Below are 27,943 nucleotides of genomic sequence, written 5' to 3' on the forward strand. Positions count from 1 at the left end.
ATGTGGAAAGGCAAGTTTATTTGTATAGCACAATTTGTACACAGAATAAGAAAGACATTAAAATCACAATACAACAAATCAAAACATAAATAATCATCATAAAATTAACATTAAAAGTGAGGAGTGCGGACCAGCAGTATTCTGGATGTACTGCAGCGGTCTTAAACATAAAGGAAAAAAAAGATAAGGAATTAGTGTTTCCAAACGTTTAACTGGTGGTGTATTTTTCTGTAATAATGAAGTAAATGTTGTGTGTTGTCTGCAGGAGGATAACCTGAGGATGAGGAAGCTGCCGCGCACAGACCACATGAGTTCCAACTCCACCGGGCTCCTGGCCAGAGAAGCCAGTGTCACCTCCCTGCCCTCACTCTGCGTCGTCATCGCAGCCATCTTCATCGGCTTTTTCCTGGGGAAGTTCGTCTTGTAAAATAACATCAACAACAACAACAAACAACATGTCTCCCCAAACTTCGAGAAATCTGAAAAAAACGGGCTCTACGCGACAACTAACAAGTCCTGGGTTGACTTTTACCATATCATTTGGTCTGGCGTGACCAATTCAGCGACATCATTTGAAGTTGTCTTTTTTACTCTGCTCTCACAGTTAAAATCACAAAAAGCAAAGAGTCTGAGAAAGTCAACGAAATATTTTGTTTTTTTGGATGGATGATTTTGCTGATGACATATGGAAATGGACAATGTTAAAAGCTATGTCAGTACGGAAGCGACACCCATGGGCGCGCGGCATTCAGAAAAGATCATTTTAATAACTAATAATTTTCCTCGGTTTTTAATAGGATATGGAATGTCAGGTGTCTTGTATATGTTATTTTAAAATCCTTTTAGACACGCAAGGAAAATTTCAGTTGGAAATAAGCGGTTTTGAAGGGGGAAATTGGCTCAGTGCGCAACAACTTGGGCTAGTTCTGGTTCACTAAACTGTGAGATTGTGTACCTATTCGGAATTTAACTATTCTCGCTCAAATAAATTAATATTTAATGATTATGCAACAGACAGAGTGATATTGATGGATACTCCTGACAACAGATTAAAGAATCACTAATGTAATTTTTCTGCTTGTCTCCATGGAGATGTCGTTGCATTGACTGGAATCAACCGCAGTATGGCATTGAACTTACTCTCCAATGTGTTCAGATATAGATGTTTTCTTGAAACATGCATCTTACTCTGAGTAGGGTCTCCTCTCCTCAGATATCAGCTGTAACATGGTCTGATGACATCGCTTGTTCATCTCCATGGGGATGGTTAAGTTCAGAGCCTTACTGTGGAGCTTTCCAGGCAAAGCAATAATAAAAGAAGATGGCGGACTCTGCACTAGAAAACACATTATAAACCTTTATGTAGGCTTGTGTAAATCGGTGATGACTTGAAGACTGTAATTTAAGGTAAAGGTACAGTTTATTGTCCCAGTTGAGAAATTTGCTCTCTGCATTTGACCCAACTGTCAATGCCGCTGTAGTACACTAAAGAAATTCTAGTCGACTAAAGACAAAACCTGCTGTTTGATTAGTCGACTAAACAGTAAAAGCTATTATGCATCTCTATTTATCTGACCTAAACTGCGCTCACAAGCCTAGACCTGCATGCGAGTTTGTACAAAAACGGTTTGTGCAGAAAAAGTACTAGGAAACAATGTATGTATAAAGCGATTAAACTTGTGAATCATGAGTTTAGTCTCCCTTTTTACATATAAATACCAAATCTTCAGCTACTTCACTCACCAACTTCCCCCTTATCTCATATAGAACCTTATTATCGAGGTAAAATGATTGTCGACTGCAGCCGTAATTCTTTGGCCCCATTTCCAGATCTTGAGCAAGGTTCATGGACAGGAGTACCCAGCTAACTCCATACAGAAATTTCCGGTAGTTGAACCCAGGACCTGTTTAGGTAACTCGTGTCACTGTGCCAGTCTGATATCAACTTGTGGTTAATAATTAGTAAGTTATTTATTTTCATTGTAAGGCATTAAAAGTGCACTGTGTGTAACTTTTTTGCTGGGTCCGCCATGTTCTTGTCTCAATGGGGATAGTATTTTTTTGCCTGAAATATTCCACATGACATTAGACATTTATCTCCTTGGAGACAAGCCGGTCAGTTCTGTGGAGAGGCAACCCTGCTCACTGTAAAAATGCATGCTTTCAATGTATTTTTAGCAATGAAACTTGTAATTAAATATAATATGGATAAGATTAACTTATACTTTGTAGTGATATCACGCTGGGAGCTTCTACATGTATGTCTGTGGCAGAATGTTCAGCGGTTACCGTGGTGACACAATCCAGACATTAGCGCAAACAGCCTGATAAGTTACAAAATGGATTTAAACCATTTCCAGCCGCCTATGATCAATACGAGGGTTCATAGTCCTGTTTAGATGTTTGATTTTCAAAAAAAAGGTGAAAGTAACAAACTGAAAAAGTGCTGGCTAATGCTAGCTAGCTTGGGACTGTAATGTTATTTAAGAGGGACTTGTTTAACAGCACAAATCTGCTCACCTGTTGCAGTCCCAGCCAAGTCAGCTCTTTTTTGCCATGGTGTTAAAACAAAGTCAGATTAAAGTCTAACTTGAGTCCTTCAGACAGAGCAGTGCCTCTAGTTAGCTTCCCCCCCCAGGGAAGGTTTATGACCTCAGCTGCAAAGTATTGATACTATACTGTGGAACATTCCAAGCAAAAGTGGCAACATCTCCATGGAGACAAGCTGGCAGATGCTCCACCTGGAAAGTTACATAGTACACCCTTAAGTCGGGGGAAAAAAACCTGCCTTTATGATCAGAGAAAGAGTGATATTCTTTTTCTTTCCATAAGTATTCATTGTGCAGTCCAAAACATAAATCTTAAATATTTCTTTAACTTGAGCGAGACTTGAATCTAAAAGAGCCGTTTATTTAACCAAAAGCAGCCGGGCGTTGTTGTACATGGCCATTATCCTCCATTTTGTTTGATTTGTGCTTTCTACACGTCTTGAATGTTCAGGTCCAGCTGGGGATTATAGGTGCCTCTCTTGTACATTTCTGTCTACTCCTTCCTGACCACACCAATGCAGACTTTATATATATTATTATTATATTATTATTAATATTATTATACAAATCCTATATTCCTTATGAGGCGATTATTGACTGAACTATGGTCTCCATTGTTACAATCCTGTCCCATGGTATTAAGCATTGAAGAAATAAAAATGAAAAATGTGGTTTTGATACCAGCCTCTTTTCTGTGTCTTATTTCAAAATATCTGATTAAATAATACTATATTTAAGGATACTATTATGGCAACGTCTTTTACTTTTATCATTACTCAGGAAAAAAAAAACAGAAGAAATTGCAACCACTAATAAATTATTAATTTATAATTTGAGGACACACTGCTTTTAGCCATAGGAACCCAAAGCAAGATGTTTGTTTAGCTCAGGGATTGGATAGTCATCTTGGACAAAAAATATATAATTATGTAATTCTGCTTAAAATTAATAAATGATAATGCCTTGGATTTGTACTATATTAATTATTTACTACAATTAAGTGATTATTTAATGACCAAATCCACCAATTTCCATCAATATCGAGTAAAAATGTTTGAACTTTGAAACCCAGTGATTCACAGATTTTTCATAGTCTGCTTTTCCAAAATGGTAATTGGGGGACTATTTTTATGTCCTCTAAAGGAGCAGCGCTGAGACAGATTCCACTTGAGCTGGGTTCATAATCTGGAGTACCGAACTGGAAGACTTGCCTAATAGTTCATGAGGAAAACCGGAACACTTGAAGGAAACTGGAACGATTGAAGAATGCCAATCAGAATAAAGAAAAATACCACTGTTGTCGTGATTAGGTGGGTAGAGTAGTCACAATTTTTACCCATCTCTGTATGACCTTTAACAAAATATGTCTTTTGAATGGTGGAAAGTACTCAAAATGGCGCCTCTAAACAGAACGCAGAAACCCATGAATACATAGTACAATATGGTCCAGACGGGAATTAAACCTAAAACTTATCACTGCCTCCAAATGACTCTACCACAGTTATAACAAGGCAACTTTAGTGTGGTATTTTTCCGTGTTGGTTTTCTTCATAGTAGTTAAAGAAATTATCCCTTGTGGCATGACATTGGTACTGACATGGAGACCAAAATTTCCCCGGCGTAGCGTTTCAGTTTGATGCAGAAAACACGTCTCATTGTCCCAACAGTGGAGTCTGTATTTGGGGCATTCGGCGCCACAGTCTTTCTAATCCTCATATAAGTGTACGGGAACTCAAGTGTGCTCTGTCATTTTCACTGTGTTGAAAAGAAAATGATGTGTGCCCCAAACACTAAAACCAAAACTAAAGTGTCATTTTGGGACAAAGAAAGAGTAAAAGGTCTTTAATGAAAATTTAAAAATAACTTTGGTGGTGTAAATTGTGTCAACCAAAGTATTTTGTCAATAATTTCATGCCATATTTTTGCTGACGAACTAAAATAATCAGAAATGACTAAAGCTAGACAAGTTTCAACAGATATTTTTCATTGACTAATAGAAACAAAATGGAAAAAGAAAAATTAAGAGATAGATAGATGGATGTATGGATGTATGGATGGATGGATGGATGGATAGATAGATAGATAGATAGATAGATAGATAGATAGATAGATAGATAGATAGATAGATAGATAGATAGATAGATAGATAGATAGATAGATAGATGGATGGATGGATGGATGGATGGATGGATGGCTAGATAGATGAATGGATGGATGGATGGATGACGGATGGACCCTCAAAGCAGACCATAAAAACTCCATGTCTAATAAAATCTCTGTATCTATGAAGCGATGCATTTAAATGTCATATATATAATAAAAATATGATTTCTCGTTGACTAAAAATATTTATTTAACTAATTGATTTGTAGGTTTTAAAACAATGGCTATAATAAATAAATGCATTTGAATTGCCAAACTCAAAGGCTCAGAACTATGAAATAGGGCTGCACAATATAACACAATATACATAATGCAAATAGTCAAGGTCATCTACCCACTTAAAGGTTCTATATTACACAAAACTGACTCATGTGAGCTTTAAGTCATGTTAGAATCTTGTTGCCTCCTCAAAAACATATCTGGAGTTGTGTTATATTTTATTCTCACATGTTTGACTAACCCTGCTTTATAAGTCTGTCCACTGCTCCAAAGCTCAAGATGCTCTGTTCCACCGTGTGATATTAAGTGGTAGTTTTAAAATTAACAGTTATTTGTATCCTAAATTGAACTGCTATATACTGTAATACACTAGAATAACCTTAAGTTGTTGCCCTTTAATATTAAAATATTTTTGTTCAGTTGAGATTGCCAGAGAAAGTCCACAATATCTTCTGGTACACCAAGAAGCAAAGACGTTTCAATGAGGCGAAAACAGCTGTAGCTTCAAAGTTGGGCAAATCCAGGGCTGAAATTATTCAAATGATTGTGTGATGAAGGTGTATGGAGTTTAAAAACACAGTGAAGCGCTCCCTGTATTACCACTTAATGATATCACAAGGTGGAAGGTTTTTTTTGTTTTTTGAGAGAAGAACACAGCCTAAATATGCAGGATTTGTGTGTTAAATGTGTGAATGAAACAAAACACAGCTCATTAGGTCAATACAGTATAAGAAAGTCAGATTAGCCATGTTATCTACCTTGCCTTTGTTTTGGATTCCTCTTGAATTGTATACGCCTTTTCATATTGTGCAGCCAAACTAGAAAGCTGATGATGCCCACAGTGAGTACTACTAGTATTAATAGCCAAAAATATAAGCTTATACAATTCTAAAAAAAAAAAAAAAAAAAAAAAAATTAAAGAAATACGAAATGCATTTGTCTGTCTTGTGTCCAACCCTGGCTGCACAACTTAATGATGTAATTTAATGACATAAAAATATACTCCATAGAGGATTACATAAGGCCAGTTTTATTTGATAATGAGAGTAAATCAGTAGAACATGTTTAAACTTTGGCTACAGTAATGTATGATATCACTTCCCTTTTTTTGTAAACACACTGACATAAATTCATCAATCTCTATGTGATAAAGGAGCTCCGTGTTTAGAAAAAACATCCAAAAACAAAGTACGGTACAGAGGTGGGTAGTGATTATTTACATTTACTTAAGTATCTTGTAGTTTTATCACAATATATTTAAAGACTCTGTACCCTTCAATGTATTTGAACAAAATATATCTTGCTTCTGTACAGATATATATTATACGCAACGCTGAAGGTCAAAATACGTCTGCCACGTGCTGTCTGCATCTAATTAGAAAGAGTTTTATTGTCCAATAGTCAGGAAGTGTGTTAGCATGCAGGTTGTTGTTAGCTGCTTTTACTATTATGACAAAACACTGGTCTCTGAAAGTTGTGAAAAGTGCTTATAAACTCATTGTGGTGAATAATTAGGGTGTTCAGGATGCATAAGGTAAGTGAGGAATAACTTTGGACCACTGCAAATTAACTAGGTCTGTTTTCCTCGCCTTTAAGTAAAAATCGCGTACAGTGCCTTTAAAGTGCATATGACAGGTTACAATAGTTATCAGACAAATACCACTACATGACAACAACTCTGTTTTGCTAAATAATGTCTAAAGAGGGGGTATTTCACTTTGGTGGGTATAATTGTTTTAAAAATGATAAATATATAACATGTTCCCACTCTGGGTCTCCCCTCCCTTTACACTCCATGCTAAGTCACTCCCCCTTCATAGCGCTATCACGACACAATCCACATATCCACATGCAGTCCGTTAATGAAACTACTACACGTCGCATCAGGTTTGTGAAGTTGTAGTCTGCTTCTGTATCTTTATCAAAAATGGCCGTGCAGGACCATGAGGCCTATGTGCTGAGCTTTGGATAAGATCATACAGCGAAGCGTAAGAAGGCTTCAAATAGGGCCATGGAGAGATCACTAGATTACTCAAACATGCATGGATGACATATAAAACTCTTCAGGAATGTTTTTGATGAGGAAACAACCTTATAACATGGTAAAAAGTTGATTTACCCCCTCTTTAAACTGACAGAAAAATGCCTTCCTTGCTCATAAATTGTCTTAGAATTTTCATTGCTACTTCCTGTATTCTTCTACTTTTCATTACAAAATTTTTCCACAAACTGCCACTTAACTGATGTAAAACTATTATCGATACTGATATATTTCCCACAGGTAATACCCCACCAAACCAAGTCATAATTACAAAAATATGAAAATCTGTCATATGCACTTAAACATCATATTTTAAAGTAACAGTACTCTTATCCAAGTACCCACCTCTGATCGCTTTATAATGTGTAGAAAATACAGTTTAAATGTACAGTAAAGTGCAGTTCTTGAGGTGCAGCAGAGTCTCTGGCCTCATTTTTCAGTCTCTTCAATGTTCCATGTTTAGTTTGTTGTTTTATCCAGTTCAGACATGGGACATTATGATGATCTTGATAAAATAACACTCATGGTTAAATACATACGCAGTCCGGTCTTAGTTTTTGATAAGTTTGATCAAGCAGTCTATTAATACTTTGCAGTTCTACATGTATTTCTATGGTGGATAAGGGTTAAAGCTCAGATTAAAGTTCATCAGAGCTTCAGACAGAGTAGCCCTAATGCCTTCAGTAAACATCATATCTCCAGGTAATGTTGATGACATCAGCTGCAAAGTATCAATGGGCCACGACAAGGTTTGAAAGCAAGGCAAAATTCATATTTATTTTGAAATTAAAGACTTTGTTAGTTACCGAGTAGTTATCCCAACATTTAGTCATTTAGTTAAGTCTGTACTAACTGTACTGTGTATTTTTTCATGTTTCAGGGCATCCCACTTGCTTGACTCCATGGAAATGTTATTGCTTTGACCTCAATGCTCCTCGATGGCATTAAGTTTGTCTGTCATCATGAAGAAAAACAAGTGAACCCCAATAGGTCAAGTTACTGGTCAGATCTGTGAAAAGGCGATTCTGCTCACAGTAAGAATATATGTTTTCCAAGGTATTCTGTTTTACCTAATAGACTTGTTTAGCTTTTGTCAACAAAAACATATTGCTCTAGTCAACCAAATGAACACAAATGCCCTTTATACCGTTTATCCAAATGCACATATTAATAATTGCAATCCCATTTTAATGCATTATTTGTTGTTTTTGTGGATCCGCTGTGGAGATATGCTCCCCCATCGAGTTTTGCTTGAGTTTAGGCTTACCCCTATTTCATGTTAAAGTTTCACAAATGGACAACTAAAGAACATTTTAGCTTATGACTCATCATTATTAAACCTTTTTTAGTTTACGTTATAACTCTTAAAACCATCTAGAACAGACAGCCATAAGGCAGTGCTGCTGTTGATTTGTTATAATGTCATAACAGCATTATTTTGCTAAATTAATAGGTTTGCATTAAGATAACAAAAAATTAGCATATTTCGACTAGAAAATGTACAGATCAAGATATAAAAATCGGCTATGAATAATTTGTGGTGAAATTACAACATGACAATGTTGAGACAGAAAAATGAATAATGTTGTGGTACAACGTAATATGGTAATTTGTGTAGAAGTAACGAAACTTAACCAAGAGAGTTTCCTTTGCTTCAGTGCTCTGAGCATGCGCAGTAGTGTGTGAATGCAAATCTCGACAAGGGGACCATATCAACAGAAGTGACATCACACTTAACAACTCTATATCCTGGTTACTGTCCCATGCCTAATTTGGTCCTTCTTTGGTATTATATTAACTATTGTACAACAACGCCACCACAAACAAAACAAAAAACAACACTATACATTTCCTTTTTTCCCAATGCTGCCCTGAACTATCATTAAAAAGTCTATGTGTTCTCTCTATGCCCTCTCCTGCTTCCCTGTTATAAAACCCATGAAACGCAGTGCTGCCCGAGCACTGCACCAGAGGAGACTGGTACGACGTCGCTCTCTTTTCAGGTCGGTCTGGACTCGATCCATCGCTGGGTCTTTGTCCGTTGAAGAGGAGGTAGTTTCCATTGGTGTCTTGGTCCATTCGGAAAAGCTCGTATTCAGTGTGTGGTAGGCGGATTCCCAGAGCCAGGCAGCCGTTGGTGCCCGTGACATCTTGCTCGATGCCCACGTGCCAGGACCTCTCCGCACCGCACTCGTCCCCGCTAAAGACGTTCAACAGGGAAGTGGTGGACACGTCCATGGGGGTCACACGCATGTGGTTCACTGAGAGAAAAGGAAGTTAAGGAAATTAATGTATTACTAGTTTGCTATAGTACACAAAAGTTTGCTATAGTACACAAAATTGACTCTTGTGAGCTTTAAGACATCTTTGAATGTTGTCTCCTCATCAAAAACATACTTGGAGTTATGTTTTGTTTCATTCACACGTTTGACCACAAAACAATTTATTTACATTCAAACATCCATCCATTTTCTTCTGCTTTATTCGGGGCCAGGTCAAAAGATAAGTTCCCTGACCGGGAATCGAACCCGGGCCGCGGCGGTGAGAGCGCCGAATCCTAACCACTAGACCACCAGGGAGTCTTGTAGTGCTTCTCAGCTGTAGTAGACACAGCAGAGAAACTGTAGTGTATTTTTAGCTTGTTGGGTTTTGGTCTCTGGTTACAGTAGCAGATGGTTCAGTTAGGACAGAAAATGGACAATGATCATTGGGTATTTAATGTCCAACAGGAAATAAAGTTGGAGTAGACAGTGTTGGTAACATCTAAAAGACTCTTTGGACCTTCTTCAGTCTGGCCATCCCACAGGTGGCGTGGTTGCTAAGGATGCATCAGGTGGATAGGTGAATTTGACTGGAGGACGACCGTTTGTCTGGGAAAATGTGTGTCCAGTGCAGTGAGTAGCACAGGAGCACCGCAAGGTATGGTTCTGGTGCCATTCCTCTATACACTGGGCACTGCTGACTTCAAGGAGAGGTGACCCTACAATAGAAATTCATGTTTTTCAAGGTGTTCTGAAAGATAAGTTTAAAGCCATATTGTGGAATATTCCAGGCAGCTCCAGTTACATAAAGAACCTTTCAAGGGCTCTGTATCAAAAGTGCACAGTTTTGTACAAATTATAATATTAAATGAGTTATATCAAATGAAAGCTTATGACCTCTTAAAACAAGACTTGAGAACTGTACATATACACTTTTTTCTGTGTATCTTTGTGTTATTAAACGGTATCTATTATTACGTGTTCATAGATAAAATGGATAGTATTTTGGAGACTGACCCCAACACTCAAAAACAGATTGTTCTCTGCAGCATTCCCTGGTGGTCTAGTGGTTAGGATTCGGCGCCCTCACCACTGCGGCTCGGGTTTGATTCCTTGTCAGGAAACTAACCATATGGAGTGTTTGATTCATTTATCACCGTATTAAGGTTTTAAATAGTCATCGGATTGTTCTCAGTAAAAAGCAACTTGTGACACAGATTCACTGGAGTAGTAGATTGTATTTTATATTGAAAGTACAGCTTATTTTATCATAGTTTATATCTTTTTATGCTATTATTTATTATTCACTGTCTTATGTTTCTTTTGTGAATCTGTAAATGATTCTGATTTGATACAACTACATCACTTGTTTCTTTCAAGGGTCTCCACAGAATCTGAGGTTGTGGCAGGTTTTACATGAGATGCCCTTCCTGATACATCCTCTATTTTTATCTGGTACTGATTTACCGCTGAGCTTCAGTTTTCTCCTACCCACTATCTCTGCCCACAGTTCTGTAGTTATTAGTGATTATTCATTCAAAAAAGTAGACTTAAATCTTGGGTCAAATTTTACTTACCTTTAAATACAAACTCAGTCCCTCCCATTACCCTGGTGGAGTGCAGACCTCTGCTGTAGCGCCCCCTAGCGTAGATGATGAAGGTGGGGTGCCTGCAGACCGGGTCCGAGTAGTGGTAATAGCGCCCCTCCCAGGTGCGGTTGTGCTGGTGAAAGCTGAAGTGCCTGGTTAAAAACAGCACCTCAGGGCGTACTTCGCAGCGCTGGCTCACCCACTGACCCCAAAGCCCCACAGTGAGGTCAGCACGGGGCGGGAGGACGGGAGGGTGTAACTCGTCCGAACGTGAAATGATACGGCAAACAATACAGCCAGGGTCATGGTGCTGGAAAGATAAGAATTCATATTAATAAGTATTTTAATCTGTGTAACCCCTCATTCCTCCAGGTAGGTTCATGTGGTCTTATATTTGCTCTGCTACAGCTCAAGATCATTTTACAGCTATTAAGGAAATATTCATTTGCGTATCTAGTTTTGTTGCTAGTTTTAATATCGATTAGTATCTTATTTTTCAATACTTTTGAAAAATGAGTATTGAAAAAAGTTAACCCTAATTTGTATTTCTATTGATTCATACAGTTCTGAGTTATGCATTTGAGGCTCGAGTGCTCAGAAAATGTTTTCGCCTACCTCCTTATCCATCCACGTCCTTATGCTAACTTGCATTTATTCAATTAATTTATGTCTTTGATTTGAATTAAAGCATTAAAGTTTATCAATTTGCAAGCATGAATTATTAAAGAGTTATTAATTTGAAGATAGAAGTTTGCAAAGACACTGAACTGTTCTTCTCATGGCTATTACTGTCCATTCTTCCATTCTGGTGTGATGCATTGGGGCTCAAAAGCACCTGTGCACATGTGCCTCATATTCTTCATAGACTTTACAAAGATTCAGATATCACCAATCAGTTTATAAATCACTAACAAACTCCAGGATACAGCTTTGTCCCACACACATTGTACAGTAGACATGAGCTCAGCCTGTGTGCTTGTACAGATGGGGCGTCCTGTTAAGAGACAGTTTTATGAACCTGCACTTCTTCCTGTATCTGGAACACTTTCTTCACACCTGCACCAGGACCTATTCACTGTGACTGTACCTAGAATCCACTGCTCCTCCACATGTACTTGAATGTTAAGGGCACACATCAAGCTTCACATACAAGACAGTGCCTTTATTAACAAACTGTCCGTTCATAAAGATGTGATGATGGCTTTATGCTACACAGGACTTTTTTGCTTACTAGGAGCTGTAGGTATTATCTTCACAGTGTCACTAGTCATATAAAGAATGAAAAGTTTACCCCCAAATGTAATTATCTAACGAAGTTCTTCTCACCCTCACAGCACTCCCTGAAATGAGTTAATGAGTTTTGTGTTTCCTTTCTTCTTTCAGAAGCTTCTTTGTCACATAACAAATCAGCAAGATGGTTCAACATATTTGTGAGGAAGGGCAATTCCAGCAGTTATGCAGGAAAAGAAATGCCCTGAGTGAGCTTTAAGTAAAGGGCTTCATCAAAAGGTAACTTCCCTGACCGGGAATCGAACCCGGGCCGCGGCGGTGAGAGCGCCGAATCCTAACCACTAGACCACCAGGGAGTGTGACGGTGCTTCTCAGCTGTAGTAGACACAGCAGAGAAACTTTGGTGAATGTATTTTTAGCTTGTTCAGTGTTGGTCTCTGGTTACAGTGACAAATGGTTCAGTTAGGACAGAAAATAAAAAATGATCATTGGGTATTTAATGGCCAACAGGGAATAAAGTTGGAGTAGACAGTGTTGGTGACATCTGAAAGACCCTTTGGACCTTCTTCAGTCTGGCTATCCCACAGGCGACCTGGTTGCTAAGGATGCATCAGGTGGATAGGAGAATCTGACTAGAGGACGACCGTTTGTCAGGCCGGGCCGCAGTGTGAGAGCGCTGCATTCTAACCACTAGACAACCATGGAAAACTATGAGTACAGCTGAGGTATCCAACACAGCCACTGGGGGTGTCTAAGGTCTGTGGCATGTGAGTTTCTGGTTACAGGGGCAGACGGACAAAACACGACCATATCTGAACCACAGCAGAGGGTCTCAGGAGGGAAACAAATATACCATAAAAGTAGAAGATGGGACCCTCTGGTAACGGGGCAGTGGCCTATTGCCACTGTACAATCAACTTCCCCGCCTGCTTTGAACATAAAAAGGGACTGTGTGGATCAAGCTGTTTTAATGCACCCACTCATTTAAGTGCTGGTAAATGGTTGGATTAGGTTCATTTTACAGCCTCTGGATCTTAAGCTCTGAGGAAATGAGATATATTGAATTATATAAATCACTTTTACTATAACATGTCTCAGAGGAACCCCGTCAGACACAAGGAGAATGCTCCAGGTAGAAGTCTTCAGGAAGCCCACACACACACCGACCAGTACATGCTTTTCAATTCATACCATCCACTGCAGCACAAACTCGGAGTAATTTGAACATTAAAACACAGAGCTCAAGTGGTTCAGAGGGAAAAGTGAAAGAAAGCCCTCTCTGCTTGTGGATATCCAAAATGGATCTAAGAGAGCAAAAAAAAAAAAAAAAAAAAGAGAATCTGAACCTAGAAGAAAATGTGTAACTATTCTCTACACAGCTGGTGTGTCTGATGAGAGGGGAGTTAAAGAGGGATTTTTTGCATCTTAGAAAAGGAGTGGGGGGCTTAGACATCATGTATCTCCTATTTATAACTCCATCCTCAGACCTAAATCAAAACAAGGAAAACAATAGTGACAGCCAGTGGGCTAATAGGTGTGAGAGCACCCATTAGGGGCCTGAACAATTATGCAAATTATGTCTCAGGCACAGTTCAATAGACTTAGCCAACAAACAGAAACTGTATACAAATAGGTGGATTAGTTTCAGTGTAGCTCCTCCCTACAGATAGATATAAGGCAGTGTGCACCATCAATCTGACCAGAACTGAAGAAGAGGCTTGGATGAGCAGCGAAACATCTTTACTCTAAGACTTTTGTCCAGTTGACAGGATTGAATTTCTCTTCTGCATATTTAACATTGAAAACTGCTTTAAAGTGTTAAAGTGGACCTATTAAGCAAAATCAACTTTTCAGAGCTTTTTAACTGTGTTATAGTTGTTTCCCTTCACCATTTACTGTTGTAATTCGTGCATGTTTGAGCAATCTTTAATCGCTTATTTTCAAGAGACCATATTGCCAATTAGTCCCCAATCATCCACAGCTCTGTGCTTGATTCATTCTCCAATTTTATTTTCTTAGTTGGTGATATGCGCAGGTTTCAGCAGCGTTGTGCAGTCATTTGACTACAAATTTTAAAAAATCTCCAACTCACTGGTCTATCTGTTGTTTTTTTAATTTATGTGAATACTAGCAATGTTCCAAAGGGTTTGTGAGATTGTGGAAGAACCGAGATAGATTTAAACCTTTGGACTGAATGTAGCCTGATGATGTGCCGACTACTCCTGCTTTGATCAGCATCATCACAGCGCTCCCTGGTGGTCTAGTGGTTAGGATTCGGCGCTCTCACCGCCGCGGCCCGGGTTCGATTCCCGGTCAGGGAAGATACTTTTCAAAGACTAAATGCAGTTAATTTGTTAAAAAGCCCTTCAAATGTGACCAATGGACTGTAAAAAACCCCAAACAAAACAGATATCTATCACAGTATTTTTAATATCCTTACATGGATCTAATGTAGCATGACAAGAGACCAGGCCAACTACTCCAGCTTTTTAATGGTGTTTCTGGTTGGTTCAAGTACTTATATACTATATATTTGGAGTAATTTGACTTAATTTAAGTGAAACATTGACATTAATATTTTTTTCTAAAAATTTTTTAAAAAGAGATATTGACACCGCTCAGAAATGCAATGAAACAAGTTGAAGAACCTAAACTTAACATAATAAATCTAAGATAGTCAAAAATACTCAATATTCTGAGTTCAAGAAAATCATGTAGTTGGTTTTAAAGCCATGTTTCCAGAAAGTAGTGGTGAAATGTAGTCTCATTTTAAATATATAAAATGATTCAGGCAGTAGAACAGGAAAAGACACAGCAGTCTTTCACATCACATAGCGGTGATGATGCAACAGCAAACCATATTCATACATAACAGAGCGGAACTACTGCTCAGAGCCAAATGGATAAAACAGCATTCGGACGGAAAAACACACTTACAGTGAGGCAAATAAGTATTTGAACACCCTGTGATTTTGCACTGCACTGTGAGAGACATAATCTAAAAAAAATCTGGAAATCACATTGTATGATTTTTTAAATAATTTATTTGTATGTTACTGCTGCAAATACGTATTTGAACACCTGTCTATCAGCTAGAATTCTGACCCTCAAAGACCTGTTAGTCCACCTTTAAAAAGTCCACCTCCACTCCACTTATTATCCTAAATTAGAAGCTCCTGTTTGAGGTCGTTAGCTGCATAAAGACACCTGTCCACCCTGTACAATCAGTAAGACTCCAACTACTAACATGGCCAAGACCAAAGAACTGTCAAAAGAGGCAAAATTGTAGACCTCCACAAGGCTGGAAAGGGCTACGGGGCAATTGCCAAGTAGCTTGGTGAAAAAAGATCCACTGTTGGAGCATCCATCCATCCATTTTCTTCTGCTTATCCGGGGCTGGGTCGCGGGGGGAGCAGTCTAAGCAGGGACTCCCAGACTTCCCTCACCCCATCCCTCCAGCTCCTCCAGTGGGATACGGTGGGAATGATGAGTACAATCCAATGAACACCATCCCTACTGTGAAGCATAGGGGTGGAAACATCATGCTTTGGGGGGTGTTTTTCTGCACATGGGACAGGACAACTGCACTGTATTAAGGAGAGGATGACCGGGGGGCCATTGCAAGATTTTGGGGAACAACCTCCTTCCCTCAGTTGGAGCATTGAAGATGGGTCGTGGCTGGGTCTTCCAACATGGCAATGAGCCGAAGCACACAGCCAGGATAACCAAGGAGTGGCTCCATAATAAGGAGCGTATCAAGGTTCTGGAGTGGCCTAGCCAGTCTCCAGACCTAAACCCAATAGAAAATCTTTGGAGGGAGCTCAAATTCCGTGATTTTCAGCGACAGCCCAGAAACCTGACTGATCTAGAGAAGATCTGTGTGGAGGAGTGGGCCAAAATCCCTCCTGCAGTGTGTGCAAACCTGGTGAAAAACTACAGGAAACGTTTGACCTCTATCTGTCTGACAAATACAATCAAATGTACGGGTAGGAAATAATGTCATCATGATACTAAAGTTTCAAATTCAAATTGATTACAAAGATACTTGATTCTAAGGAATAGACTCAATGCTGATTCCACGATAATAAAAACTACTCTCTAAATACTAGTCTCTGTGGTCTTATACTTGTTCTGATACAGCTCAAGATCATTTCAAGCTGTTCAGGAACTATACTAGACCTGTCACTATAACAAATTTTGAAACACGATATATTTCTGTCTGGTGAATTTGACTATCAATGCTTTTCAAATTATTATCTAGTTTTGATACTAGTTTTAGTGCTAGTCACAGCTTGTCCATAACAAACACCATGTTCGAGCACAAGGGTGTCCATCGGTGCACATGGCACCAGGACACTCTAGGTCGGAGGTCGATGATCGACTTTGTTGTCGTGTCATCTGACCTCCGACCGCGTGTCTTGGACACTCGGGTGAAGAGAGGGGCTGAGCTGTCAACTGATCACCACCTGGTGGTGAGTTGGATCCGCTGGCGGAGGAGGAAGCCGGACAGACCTGGCAGGCCCAAGCGTATTGTGAGGGTCTGCTGGGAACGTCTGGCGGAGCCCTCTGTCAGGGGGGTCTTCAACTCCCACCTCCGGGAGAGCTTCTCCCTGATCCCGGGGGAGGTTGGAGACATGAACTCCGAGTGGGCCATGTTCTCCACCTCTATTGTTGATGCGGCTGCTCGTAGCTGTGGTCGTAAGGTCTGTGGTGCTTGTCGCGGCGGCAATCCCCGAACCCGGTGGTGGACACCGGAAGTAAGGGATGCCGTCAAGCTGAAGAAGGAGTCCTATCGAGCCTTGTTGGCTCGTGGGACTCCTGAGGCAGCTGATGAGTACCGGCAGGCCAAGCGTGCCGCGGCTCGGGCAGTCACAGAGGCAAAAACTCGGGGTTGGGAGGAGTTCGGGGAGGCCATGGAGGAGGACTATCGGACGGCCTCAAAGAGATTCTGGCAAACCGTCCGACGCCTCAGGAGGGGAAAGCAGTGCTTCACCAACACTGTTTACAGTGCGGGTGGAGAGCTGCTGACCTCGACTGGGGATGTTGTCGGGCGGTGGAAGGAATACTTTGGGGATCTCCTCGGTCCCACTGTCGCGTCTTCCGAGGGGGAGGCGGAGGCTGGGGGCCCGGGGGCGGACTCGTCCATCGCCCTGGCTGGGGTCGCTGGGGTGGTTGGCGGGCTCCTCGGTGGCGGGGCTCCGGGGGTGGATGGGATCCGTCCTGAGTGCCTCGGGTCTCTGGATGTTGTGGGGCTGTCTTGGCTGACACGTCTCTGCAACATCGCGTGGCGGTCGGGGACAGTACCTGTGGAATGGCAGACCGGGGTGGTGGTCCCTCTGTATAAGAAGGGGGACCGGAGGGTGTGTTCCAATTACAGGGGAATCACACTCCTCAGCCTTCCCGGTAAGGTCTATTCCAGGGTGCTGGAGAGGAGAATCCGACCGATAGTCGAACCTCGGATTCAGGAGGAGCAGTGTGGTTTTCGTCCTGGTCGTGGAACACTGGACCAGCTCTATACTCTCCATCGGGTCCTCGAGGGCTCATGGGAGTATGCCCAACCAGTCCACATGTGTTTTGTGGATCTGGAGAAGGCATTCGACCGTGTCCCTCGTGGTGTCCTTTGGGGGGTGCTCTGGGAGTATGGGGTCCGGGGCTCTTTGCTAAGGGCTGTCCGGTCCCTGTATGACCGGAGCAGGAGCTGTGTTCGCATTGCCGGCAGTAAGTCAGACCTGTTCCCAGTGCATGTTGGACTCCGCCAGGGCTGCCCTTTGTCACCGGTTCTGTTCATTATATTTATGGACAGAATTTCTAGGCACAGCCAGGGGCCGGAGGGGGCCTGGTTTGGGAACCACAGGATTTCATCTCTGCTGTTTGCAGATGATGTTGTCCTGATGGCTTCTTCGAGCCAGGACCTGCAGCAGGCACTGGGGCGGTTTGCAGCCGAGTGTGAAGCGGCTGGGATGAGAATCAGCTCCTCCAAATCCGAGGCCATGGTTGTCGACCGGAAAAAGGTGGTTTGCTCTCTCCGGGTGGGTGGTGAGTCTCTGCCCCAAGTGGAGGAGTTCAAGTATCTCGGGGTCTTGTTCACGAGTGAGGGAAGGATGGAGCGTGAGATTGACAGGCGGATCGGTGCAGCGTCTGCAGTGATGCGGTCGCTGTATCGGTCCGTTGTGGTAAAGAAGGAGCTGAGCCGGAAGGCGAAGCTCTCGATTTACCGGTCAATCTACGTTCCTACCCTCACCTATGGTCATGAGCTTTGGGTAATGACCGAAAGGACAAGATCGCGGATACAAGCGGCTGAAATGGGCTTCCTCCGCAGAGTGGCCGGGCGCACCCTTAGGGATAGGGTGAGGAGCTCAGTCACACGGGAGGAGCTCGGAGTAGAGCCGCTGCTCCTACACGTTGAGAGGAACCAGCTGAGGTGGCTCGGGCATCTGCTCAGGATGCCTCCTGGACGCCTCCCTAGGGAGGTGTTCTGGGCATGTCCCACCGGGAGGAGGCCCCGGGGAAGACCCAGGACACGCTGGAGGGACTATGTCTCTCGGCTGGCCTGGGAACGCCTTGGGGTCCCACCGGAGGAGCTGGAGGACGTGTCCGGGGTGAGGGAAGTCTGGGAGTCCCTGCTTAGACTGCTGCCCCCGCGACCCGGCCCCGGATAAGCGGAAGAAAATGGATGGATGGATGGATACTAGTTTTAGTATCAGTTAGTATTTGATTTTTGATACTTTTGACAACCCCAGTAGTCAATAGGGCAAACAAACAAACAAGGTTGCAGTTTCTCTTTTACAATACCTACAGTTATAACTATCTGCTTCTTCAGTCTGTAATTTATATGTACTATAGTTGTATCGCCTATGTCTACTGCAGTGGTCCTGTACAAGAGATTATTTGAAATATTTTTGCAAGTTGCATTGTCCTGGGATTTTTCAAAAGTCTAATTCCCTGACCGGGAATCGAACCCGGGCCGCGGCGGTGAGAGCGCCGAATCCTAACCACTAGACCACCAGGGAGCTCTGCCCTGTGTTTGGTTAAAGCAGGACTAGACAGTCTGATCTAAGTCCGGTCTAACCACCAGTCCGATCACAGGGTTACACTGGTTTGGGTAGAAGTCAAAGCTCCCAAACGGACCAAAACAAATATCATGGGCTTAAATAGGCTAATTTGATTTATTCATTTAAAGAGAGAAGTGCTTTACACTTAAGTGAATGGGAAAGATGGTTTTCTCTCAAATGGATTTAACAAAGTTTGTCTGTGTAATCCCTCAGTTGTTTAGGTCTGATCCACAGCAAAGATGAAATTTAAATCTGTCGACAGGACAAATCGCTGGACAGGAGTGAAGACATAGGGTTTAGGATTTAGTAGCTGTTTACAGTTTCACTGTAGTTAGTCCCTCCCTTTAGATAAGGCAGACTCCACCAGTGATCTGACCAGAACTGTAGAACCGGCTTGGATGAGCAGTGGAACGTCTTCACTCCTACAACGAGTTGTCCAGTTAGCAGATTTAAACTCAAATCATGTCAACTAGGGTCACATCTGCCCTCTACTGGTAAAAAATGAACATGGGGGCAGCCAGTTCCCGTAGTGTAGTGGTTATCACATTCGCCTAACACGCGAAAGGTCCTCGGTTCGAAACCGGGCGGGAACAGCTTTTTCTTTTTTTTTTTTTTTTTTTAAGTCTAAAGCTCAAAGAAAGCAGCCAGATGATAATTTCTGTATTGTCATCTGGCTGCATTTCTGTAGTAGATCAATCATATCTAATTATCAATCATATCCAAGTCACAGAGCCACAGTCAAATGACCAGTGTTAGATTAGTGTTGTCACAATAATAACATTTCAAACTCCATTCTGATACTAAGGAATAGACTTGATACTCACTTTTGATACCACAATGAAAATTAAAAACACTCTATACTTACACAATTTAATGGGATTTTCAACATCAAATCATAGTACTTTCTTTTAGATGACCATGCATCATTGTATCTATGTAATTTCTCAGTACAATGTTCCATAGTGGTCCATGGGCGTATACTAGTCAATGTGGTCTTGTACTTTTTCTGATACAGCACAAGATAAAGATAATAACGCTAAAAAAAAGTTAAGCTATTAAGAGAGGTTCACTTCTGTCTAGTGAAAATGAGTTTTATGGTATCAATAATAGCTCAAGTAAAAATCTAGCTTCAATACTAGTTTTAGTATCAATTAGTATTTGATTTTTGATTTGACAACCCTACATTTAACTTCTTTCTAACCTAAATGAACCTTTGAAGTACTCATCAAATATGTCAGTAAAATTATGGCATTTTACCAGCATAGTAAAATACTAACTAACCTAAATAACTAACCTTAGCGTTCTGCAGTGCTGTCTGGTAGCTCGACGGCTTGTAGTACATCCTCTGTGCCATCTCCGTGTGGATGTCTCCCAAAAACAGCTCCTCCACCACATTTAGATCCTGGGTTAGATCCAGGTCCTGGTTCAGATCCTGGCTCAGATCCTGGTTTGGGTTTTGCATGTATTTCTTTTCCACTCTGAGAAGCTGTAATTCGTGCAAGGCAAAGTTGAGCTCCTTGGTGCAGTCTAGCGTCCCATCTTCATTCCTTATATCATACAAAACCCCAACTTCCAATGTACCCTTCAAAGCCCCCTTGCACCCACGGGACAGTTTATGGCTCATATTTTTGGCTGTAGAGTCGGAGTGGAAGATAATATTGATCCTATGGAGGTGGTATTCCGCCTCGGTGCCTCCCCGAATGATCCAAGAGGCTTGCCGTAGTCGGACCCTTCCCCTGATGACTAAAGCGTATGTAGGTTTGGTGCAGTGGTTGTCCTCGTAGTAAAACTGATGAGCCTGAAATGTGTGGTTAGAGAAGAAGCGATAAGAGCGCGTCAGGAATTCTGGGCCAGGGCGAACTTCACAACTGGAAAAACATTTTGTTAAAAAGTTAGTGGTAAAAAAACATGTACAAAGACTTATTTAATAATGAACAAATACTTTATTAAAGGGCAAATTAAAATATAAAATAAAGTATAACATATTTTCTGATTTATATTATAAGGCTCCTCATACCTGAAGTCGTGTTTAGTTTTATTCACACATGTTTAACACAAAGATCCAACATATTTAGGCTGAGTTCTTCTCTCAAACAGAAAACGCTCGATTCTACTTTGTGATGTTATGTGGTATTAAAGGATGTGCTCCACTGTGTTTTTTTAACTTCATACACCTTCACTAGAATCATTTTTAAGGTAATTCAATGTAACTGAGTACTACTAACTACTAATACTTGATATATACACCAAATTATGTAAACCAAATGCCCACATCTTAACTGTGTGCATTTGTAATCATCTGATATGTCTATACAAAGTAATAAATGAGACAGACCTGGTGGACACCCAGTGGCCCTCCACGTTGGGGGGCATCTGGACGGTGACCCTGGCTCCGTGGTGCAGGTGTTTTAACATGTGCTGACACTGAGAGAGCCGCAGAGACGCAGCTTGCTTCAAAGAGGCCCCTCCGTCTGAGACCTGTAGCGAGGGGACGCCCCACAGAGCTGAGGACAGACAGGACCAGGGTCAGGGAGACATCACAGAATGCACACTAGGTCTGTCACCATAATCACTATGTTTACTCATCGTTCAATAACTAAAAACTGGAACTAGGGCTGAACGATTTGGGAAAAATGTCAAATTGTGATTTTTTTTTGACAAGCATTGCAATTTGATTTGTCATTTATGTTTTAATAATAGGATTCTGTTCAAAATGAACATTTTAAACTTCAGAGGAATTTACTGAAAATATTTAAATATGATCTGACAAACTAATAAAAGAAGCAGAACAGGTTTGTACAGATCTACAGGGTTAGAAGTTTTTACACATAATAAGACAGGATATTATACTATTTCTTAACTTATTAAAAAAATTCCAGTCTTTGCTAATGGCATCTATTCAAATCGTTATTTTGATTTGATCGTGATTAATCTTGCAGCCCTAATCAGAGGGACAAACAAGACAAATATATAGAGGGCAGCACTGATATTGCAGGGCTGATTTTCTCAGGTTTACTTGCTGCTTGGTGAATAGCTTATTTCACTGAGTCAGCATTCTTAGACCTATGTTTATACGTTATCACCTCCTTCTTTACCAGTGGAAAGGAGGAGGGGCGGTGAGGGGTGTCAGGGCAGCCAGTTCCCGTAGTGTAGTGGTTATCACATTCGCCTAACACGCGAAAGGTCCTCGGTTCGAAACCGGGCGGGAACAGCTGTTTTAAAGTTTAAAGGTCTATAAATTAACAGATGATCATTAACTTCAAACTTTGGTTGCATTACGATACAGCCTCGACATGAACAGTGCCAGCTTGGTTTAAAAGTGACTTACAATCACTTAGGTAGGTCTTCTAAATTTTCAATAAATAAACATTGATTCGACCCATTCATTTCACTAAGTTTGAGACACATAGATTTATTCCTCAAATGGTACATTATAAGCAAACTTTCAGTGGTTTTCACACTACGTACCACTTAAAGATGATATTTTGTCAGATCTAAACCAGGACTTTCTCAGACGAAATAGGGCTCAAATTTGTCTAAAATTACTCTAAAGCACAGATAAGAAAAAAAATGATGGTTAACCAAATAGGACAAAAACATTAAGTTTGTCACTAAATAAAACAAATCTTCGCTTACCACCCAGCGCCGCCCACGTACCATTGGCGGAACCACAGTTTGAGAAAACACAGCTCTATACCATTTGTTATTAGTTACACGTACACTATTATTGGGCTAAAACAATCAAATATTATTGCCTTTACATTCTTCTTATTTTATGTTGACAAAGGATTCTGTTCGAAGTTCACAATCCAAACTTGTCCAGAAGAACTGACAAAGAATGAAAATGAACTGACAAACTAATACAAGAATTACATTTCATAACATGTTTGTACAGGTCTAAACTACGGGGTTAGAGGTTCTTATTAGGTATAAAGAGGATAGTTTGTTATTTGTGGAGGAAGTTATTATTATATTTGCAGTCTTTACAATCTGCTAAGTGAGTTCATTCAAATTGCGATTCAATTGTGAGTAATCTTGCAGCCGTATTGTGCCAGTAGAAGCAGTTCAACATTCTGTTTTCTGAGTTTGAGAAGCAGAAATAAAAGTAGTGGATTAGGGGATGCCCTGCTGTGAAGAGGGAGGAGAATGTACACAAGCCAAACCACAGAGTCTCTACTGAGAACCCTCAATGTGACTTTAATGACAGGTGAAACTTGGGTTACTGCGCAAGTGTGAATAATGGAGATATAACAGGGTATTTAAACATATTTAGGATTGTAAAAAACTATAAATAACATGCTGGAAGTCCTCATTGATGGCTACAAAGGGGGAGGGGAGAGGCAACAGGTCATTTAGTGAATATATTTTTTTAAAGAATCATCCAAATATTTAGCCATTCACACCCTGCAGTAAAACAGTAAGAGGGGGTATCATGCACAATTGTCTTTTTAAAGCTTTCTACCATGTTTTAATGTTTTTCCTTCATCAAAAACATGTCTGAAGAGGTTTTATATGTCATCAATGCATGTTTGAGTAATTCTGCGATCTCTCGGGTCCTGTTTGACCCCTCCTTACGGTTAGCAGAGCCTGTACAAAGCTCAGCCCACAAGTCTATGCGTCACTCACGCTCCAGTATGTCAGTTTTCCAAAAATGTACAAAAGCACGATACAAAACAATACATTAGCAGAATACACACTAATTGTAATGTGACAGTACTCTGAAAGGGGAGTGACTTAGCATGAAGAGCAAAGGGAGAGGGGACTCAGTCAAAGTGTCAAAGATGAAACTGAAACTTAATGAAAATGTTAATACGTTGTTTTTGGCAAATGCTGAATTTTCAAAACAATAAAATGTAATGTGGTGATCTAGATATGTTATGTGTTAGCAGCTGATAAACCACAGAAGTATTATACCCCCTCTTTAAAGATGCACTAAGCAACTTTTCTGGTCCACCACCTGCTTATCTCTATGAAGATGTTAGTACTTTGCTTGTAATTTGATTTCCATCTGTTGTCCCTAGGCAGGTACACAGACAACAAATACAACATAGACATTACAAAAATACAATAAAAGCAGCTAAAAGTGCTCACAGACCTGGTTTTCCTTCAGCCACAGTTTAAGGTGCAGTTTGAATGTGGACAGAGATGAACATTCTCTAATTATCAGGGGAAGACTATTCCAAATATGAGTCCCTTTAACACATCTCTGCTAGTCCCCACAGCTCTGTGGGAGGCTACCTTGAACCCCAAAAGTTACATATAGTGCACCTTTAGAAAACAAATTCATGAATTAATATACTCTTTCACAATGTCTACACACAACTGTAATAAGATCCAAAACTATCTCATGTTTTCTACTTTTTCTGCTCTCAAAATGACCATTAATAATTAAGATGATTTTTTTTCTGAATAAATAAACTTCAACCAACAATTATTAACCCAGATTTCCAAATTAAATTAAAATCCAAATAGTTAAAAAGGATATACACTTGTTCTGAGGTGCAAAATGAGAATACTACTCCAAAAAGTGTAAAATTATTTTTCAAAATGTAATTCTATGATAGTTCTGCTCACTTCAGGTTAGTGTTGCCTTGATACAAAAATTTCAAACTCAATTTTGATATTAAGGAACAGACGGTATAATCAGTATACATACACATCCCAATTCTGATACCACGATGATAATAAAAAACACCCTTTATTTAGACTGTAGAATATAATTAAATCATAGTAATTTCTTGTATATTACCATGTGGTATTGTGTAATCAGGTATGTTCCATGGGTGTATATTTGTTTATGTGGTTTTACATCTGTTCTGATACAGCTCAAGATCATTCCAAAACTATTCAGGCTTTTCCAGTAGACACTAGTTTTAATATCGATTAGTATGTGATTTTCGATACTTTTGACAACCCTACTTCAGATCTGTGCTGACATGCTGAAGTACCAGGTCTTTTTTCCAATAGCTTTTCCATGATTAGACCCATAGCAATAATAGTAATAGTAACAGAGACTCCGGAAACTTCCCAAATCAAAACCACCACAGAGGCTGAACATTCCCACTTGACCTTACCCACTGGTGACACTAATGGACCGGGATAAACTGGAAACATGGAATATAAGTTAGTTAGTATTATGAGTAAGTTTTTATTTTCATATTACAAAGTTGTGTGACTCACTCAGTGGTTCTTCTGACTAATTACTATGGTTTAAATTGTTGGTTCAATTCCTGATATTGGCAAATTGAGGCCCTGAGCAAGTAGGCTTGTCAGACGTATCAAAAATCATACACTAATCGATACAAAAACTAGAATTGAAACTAAATACTGATCTGAGCAGGTATTGATACTAAAATAGTCACATTCACAGGACAGAAATTAAGCTTTCCTGAGTAGATGAAGAGTGATCAGAACCACATTAGACCGCATAGGCTAGTATACACACATGGACCACTATGGATCTAAATATAGAATGTTTTTTATTACTATCATGAATCCGTATTGAGTATCAAGTTTATTTCTTAGTATCAAAATCGAGCTTGAAATTTAGCAAAGTGACAGCACTATGAGCAAGACACTTCATTCCTTGAAAAACACATTTTGTCAAAGTTTTTTCTATCTAGAACTAAATAAAACGTAAAATTAAAAGTAATCACTGTGACTAAAACTATGACTAGTAGTAAAAAATAAACATCTGAATGAAGAGAATGACCTTATGATTGTTATTTATCATATTTCCAAATTGACCCTGATCGATATTTGGAACAATTCAAAGACTTGTAATCCTATTTATGTTTTTAAACTTCAGCTCACAGAAACACATGCACTTAAGAGATGATTGCAGCCTTTGTGGTTGAATTCCAAACATTATATTTAGATATTGACATGACTGATTAAGTTGCAGCCCAAAAACACACAGAAATCCCACAATAAGACACTTCACTGGCACTAGGGTGGTCCAAAGTATCAAAAATCAGACACTAATCGATACTAAAACCGGTATTAAAACTAGATACTCATGTGAACAAGTATCAATACTGAAAAAAATCCATTTATGTTTTTTTTTTCATCACTGTTGTATCAAAATTGGTATCAAGTATACAGCCTTTTCTTTAGCATCAAAATCAAGTTTAAAATTTTAGTATTGTGGCAACACTAACCAAATGAAATAATAATCGCTAAGGATGTTTTTCTAGTGATTTACTGGCGCATTACCTTGAGAATTTGTCTGTCTGTACAAACTGATATTATCTGAGTTTATATTTGGAGCCAGGGCCAGGTGCTTAGTCTCTCAGGATGTTAGAGTTACAGAAAGCTTGTCACATTTTCAAGGTTTCAGCCTGTTTTACTGTTACAAGTGCCTCTTAACTCTGGTCTTTCATCCAGAGCCTGAAGGGAAGAGGGCTCATTACATCTGAGCCTAAACACACTTCATAAACCTCAGTACTCCTCAGCGTTGTCTAAATTTAAAGTCTGGGGGGGAACAGAGTTTTCAAAAGGATAGAAAATCAGAGACTAACTGATACTATAACTAGTACTGGAAGTAGATACTCATATGAGCAAGTATTGATACAAAAACTCATATCCTATCATCATATTTATAGGACAGAAATGAATCTTTCCTGAATGGCTTTAAAATGATCTTGAGCTGCATCAGAACAAGTATAAGACCACGTAGACTAGTATACAACCATGGACCACTATGGGAACTACCTGGACGACTGAGGGATTACACAGATATAAGGTCACATTGTAATATAAAAGAAAGTACTACTATTTAAGGTTGAAAATAATGTAGAAAATTGCATTCTATTGTCTGAAGAACAAGTGTTTTTTACTATCATCACGGTAACAGAATCAGTATCGAGTATCGAGTCTACTCCCCAGCCTTAACACGCTTTACAAATCTCAGTGTTCCTCATAGTTGTCTACAAGTACAATTTGAAAGTTGAACTATTTCACTTTTCTGGGGGGAATGATCCACACCGTGCCATTTAACTTATCTGTGTTCAGTTTTTAAATAGGCCTATAATTACAGATCCTCGCCTTTCCATAGATATGACCTGTAATTTGGCCTGTGAAGTCAGTCACTCCATGGAGAAAGACAAGTTTAATGTCATACAATGTCCAGGTGATAGCTCCTTGAAATGTTGCACAATGTATCGTTAAATCCACATGATCTAAGCAAGCTAAACAATAGAAATGTGTTAAGGGATAAAGACATGTGGGTGTTATTGCTGTTTTGTTACTGTTTGAGCAGGGAAAATGCCTTAAAATTGAACTGTTCTTTTCAGATAACTATAGGCAATGATTGGCAGCATAAAAGCACAGCGCATGTATTTTAAATAAGCCTAAACAAAAGCATTTTTAAAAGGAGGTACCAACCAAAGTCTCCCGGATAAGCTATACCCTCTTCATTACAACAGGTAAAGTTAGTAATAAGCTATAATTTACCTTCAAATGCATCTACCGGTACTTACCCAGGACAGTGAGGTAAAGCAGCGCACATGTGGCCCCCATTTGAGCTGAAAGCACCGTTCACTGCTCACAGAATCAAGTTTGGACGTTCATCATCCTCCCGTGCGTAAAACTGGCCAGATAAATCCATAATGTGGTTAACAGTGGTGCGTAATCCCAGTTGCGTCCAAAATAAAAGGAGGTATATGTTTTCTGAGTGCGCTGTGGTGGGGTTTGGTTGGACAGACGGTCCCGTGCGCTGGAGGACTGAAGAGCGAGTGTGGAGACGGTGCGCCCTGGATGCTCTGAGCCCGCCTTTGCCTCTCTGAGCCGGGGGTGGAGTCTGCGCTACTGCCCCAAATATCAGACTACAGGGGTGAAG

The 27,943-nt window shown here is 40.2% G+C and overlaps 2 protein-coding genes and 6 non-coding genes across 9 annotated transcripts in view; 4 read left to right on the forward strand and 4 right to left on the reverse strand.

Annotated features, from left to right (window-relative positions):
• The window catches only part of vapal (VAMP (vesicle-associated membrane protein)-associated protein A, like), a 145,247-nt gene that overhangs the window by 36,477 nt on the left and 80,827 nt on the right, over positions 1-27,943 (forward strand). Inside the window, exon 6 of one of the 2 annotated variants that reach the window (XR_008649055.1) lies at positions 266-903. Coding sequence is in view for 1 of the 2 variants with exons in the window: in XM_033982725.2 (XP_033838616.1) it covers positions 266-427 (162 nt within the window). In the remaining variant the exon portion in view is untranslated. Of the gene's footprint in view, positions 1-265; positions 3,238-27,943 lie in introns of those variants that run through there. The other variant, XM_033982725.2, reaches the window with a different exon arrangement.
• LOC117384754 (protein APCDD1-like) lies at positions 8,485-27,782 on the reverse strand. Its single transcript, XM_055228718.1, has 5 exons — positions 27,585-27,782; positions 21,440-21,608; positions 20,399-20,972; positions 10,811-11,132; positions 8,485-9,233 (listed from the first exon to the last, which is right to left on the reverse strand). Exons 1-5 carry the CDS (start codon positions 27,622-27,624, stop codon positions 8,767-8,769), a joined length of 1,572 nt encoding a protein of 523 aa, XP_055084693.1. The 5' UTR covers positions 27,625-27,782; the 3' UTR covers positions 8,485-8,766.
• Positions 9,480-9,551, reverse strand: trnae-cuc (transfer RNA glutamic acid (anticodon CUC)). The gene has a single exon. It is a non-coding gene; the product is annotated as a tRNA-Glu (tRNA).
• trnae-cuc (transfer RNA glutamic acid (anticodon CUC)) lies at positions 12,337-12,408 on the reverse strand. The gene has a single exon. It is a non-coding gene; the product is annotated as a tRNA-Glu (tRNA).
• On the forward strand, positions 14,302-14,373 carry trnae-cuc (transfer RNA glutamic acid (anticodon CUC)). Its single transcript has one exon. It is a non-coding gene; the product is annotated as a tRNA-Glu (tRNA).
• On the reverse strand, positions 18,991-19,062 carry trnae-cuc (transfer RNA glutamic acid (anticodon CUC)). Its single transcript has one exon. It is a non-coding gene; the product is annotated as a tRNA-Glu (tRNA).
• trnav-aac (transfer RNA valine (anticodon AAC)) lies at positions 19,625-19,697 on the forward strand. The gene has a single exon. It is a non-coding gene; the product is annotated as a tRNA-Val (tRNA).
• On the forward strand, positions 22,243-22,315 carry trnav-aac (transfer RNA valine (anticodon AAC)). Its single transcript has one exon. It is a non-coding gene; the product is annotated as a tRNA-Val (tRNA).

The sequence above is a fragment of the Periophthalmus magnuspinnatus genome, chromosome 17 (assembly GCF_009829125.3).
Source record: "Periophthalmus magnuspinnatus isolate fPerMag1 chromosome 17, fPerMag1.2.pri, whole genome shotgun sequence".
In the NCBI taxonomy this organism is placed as follows: Eukaryota; Metazoa; Chordata; class Actinopteri; order Gobiiformes; family Gobiidae; genus Periophthalmus; species Periophthalmus magnuspinnatus.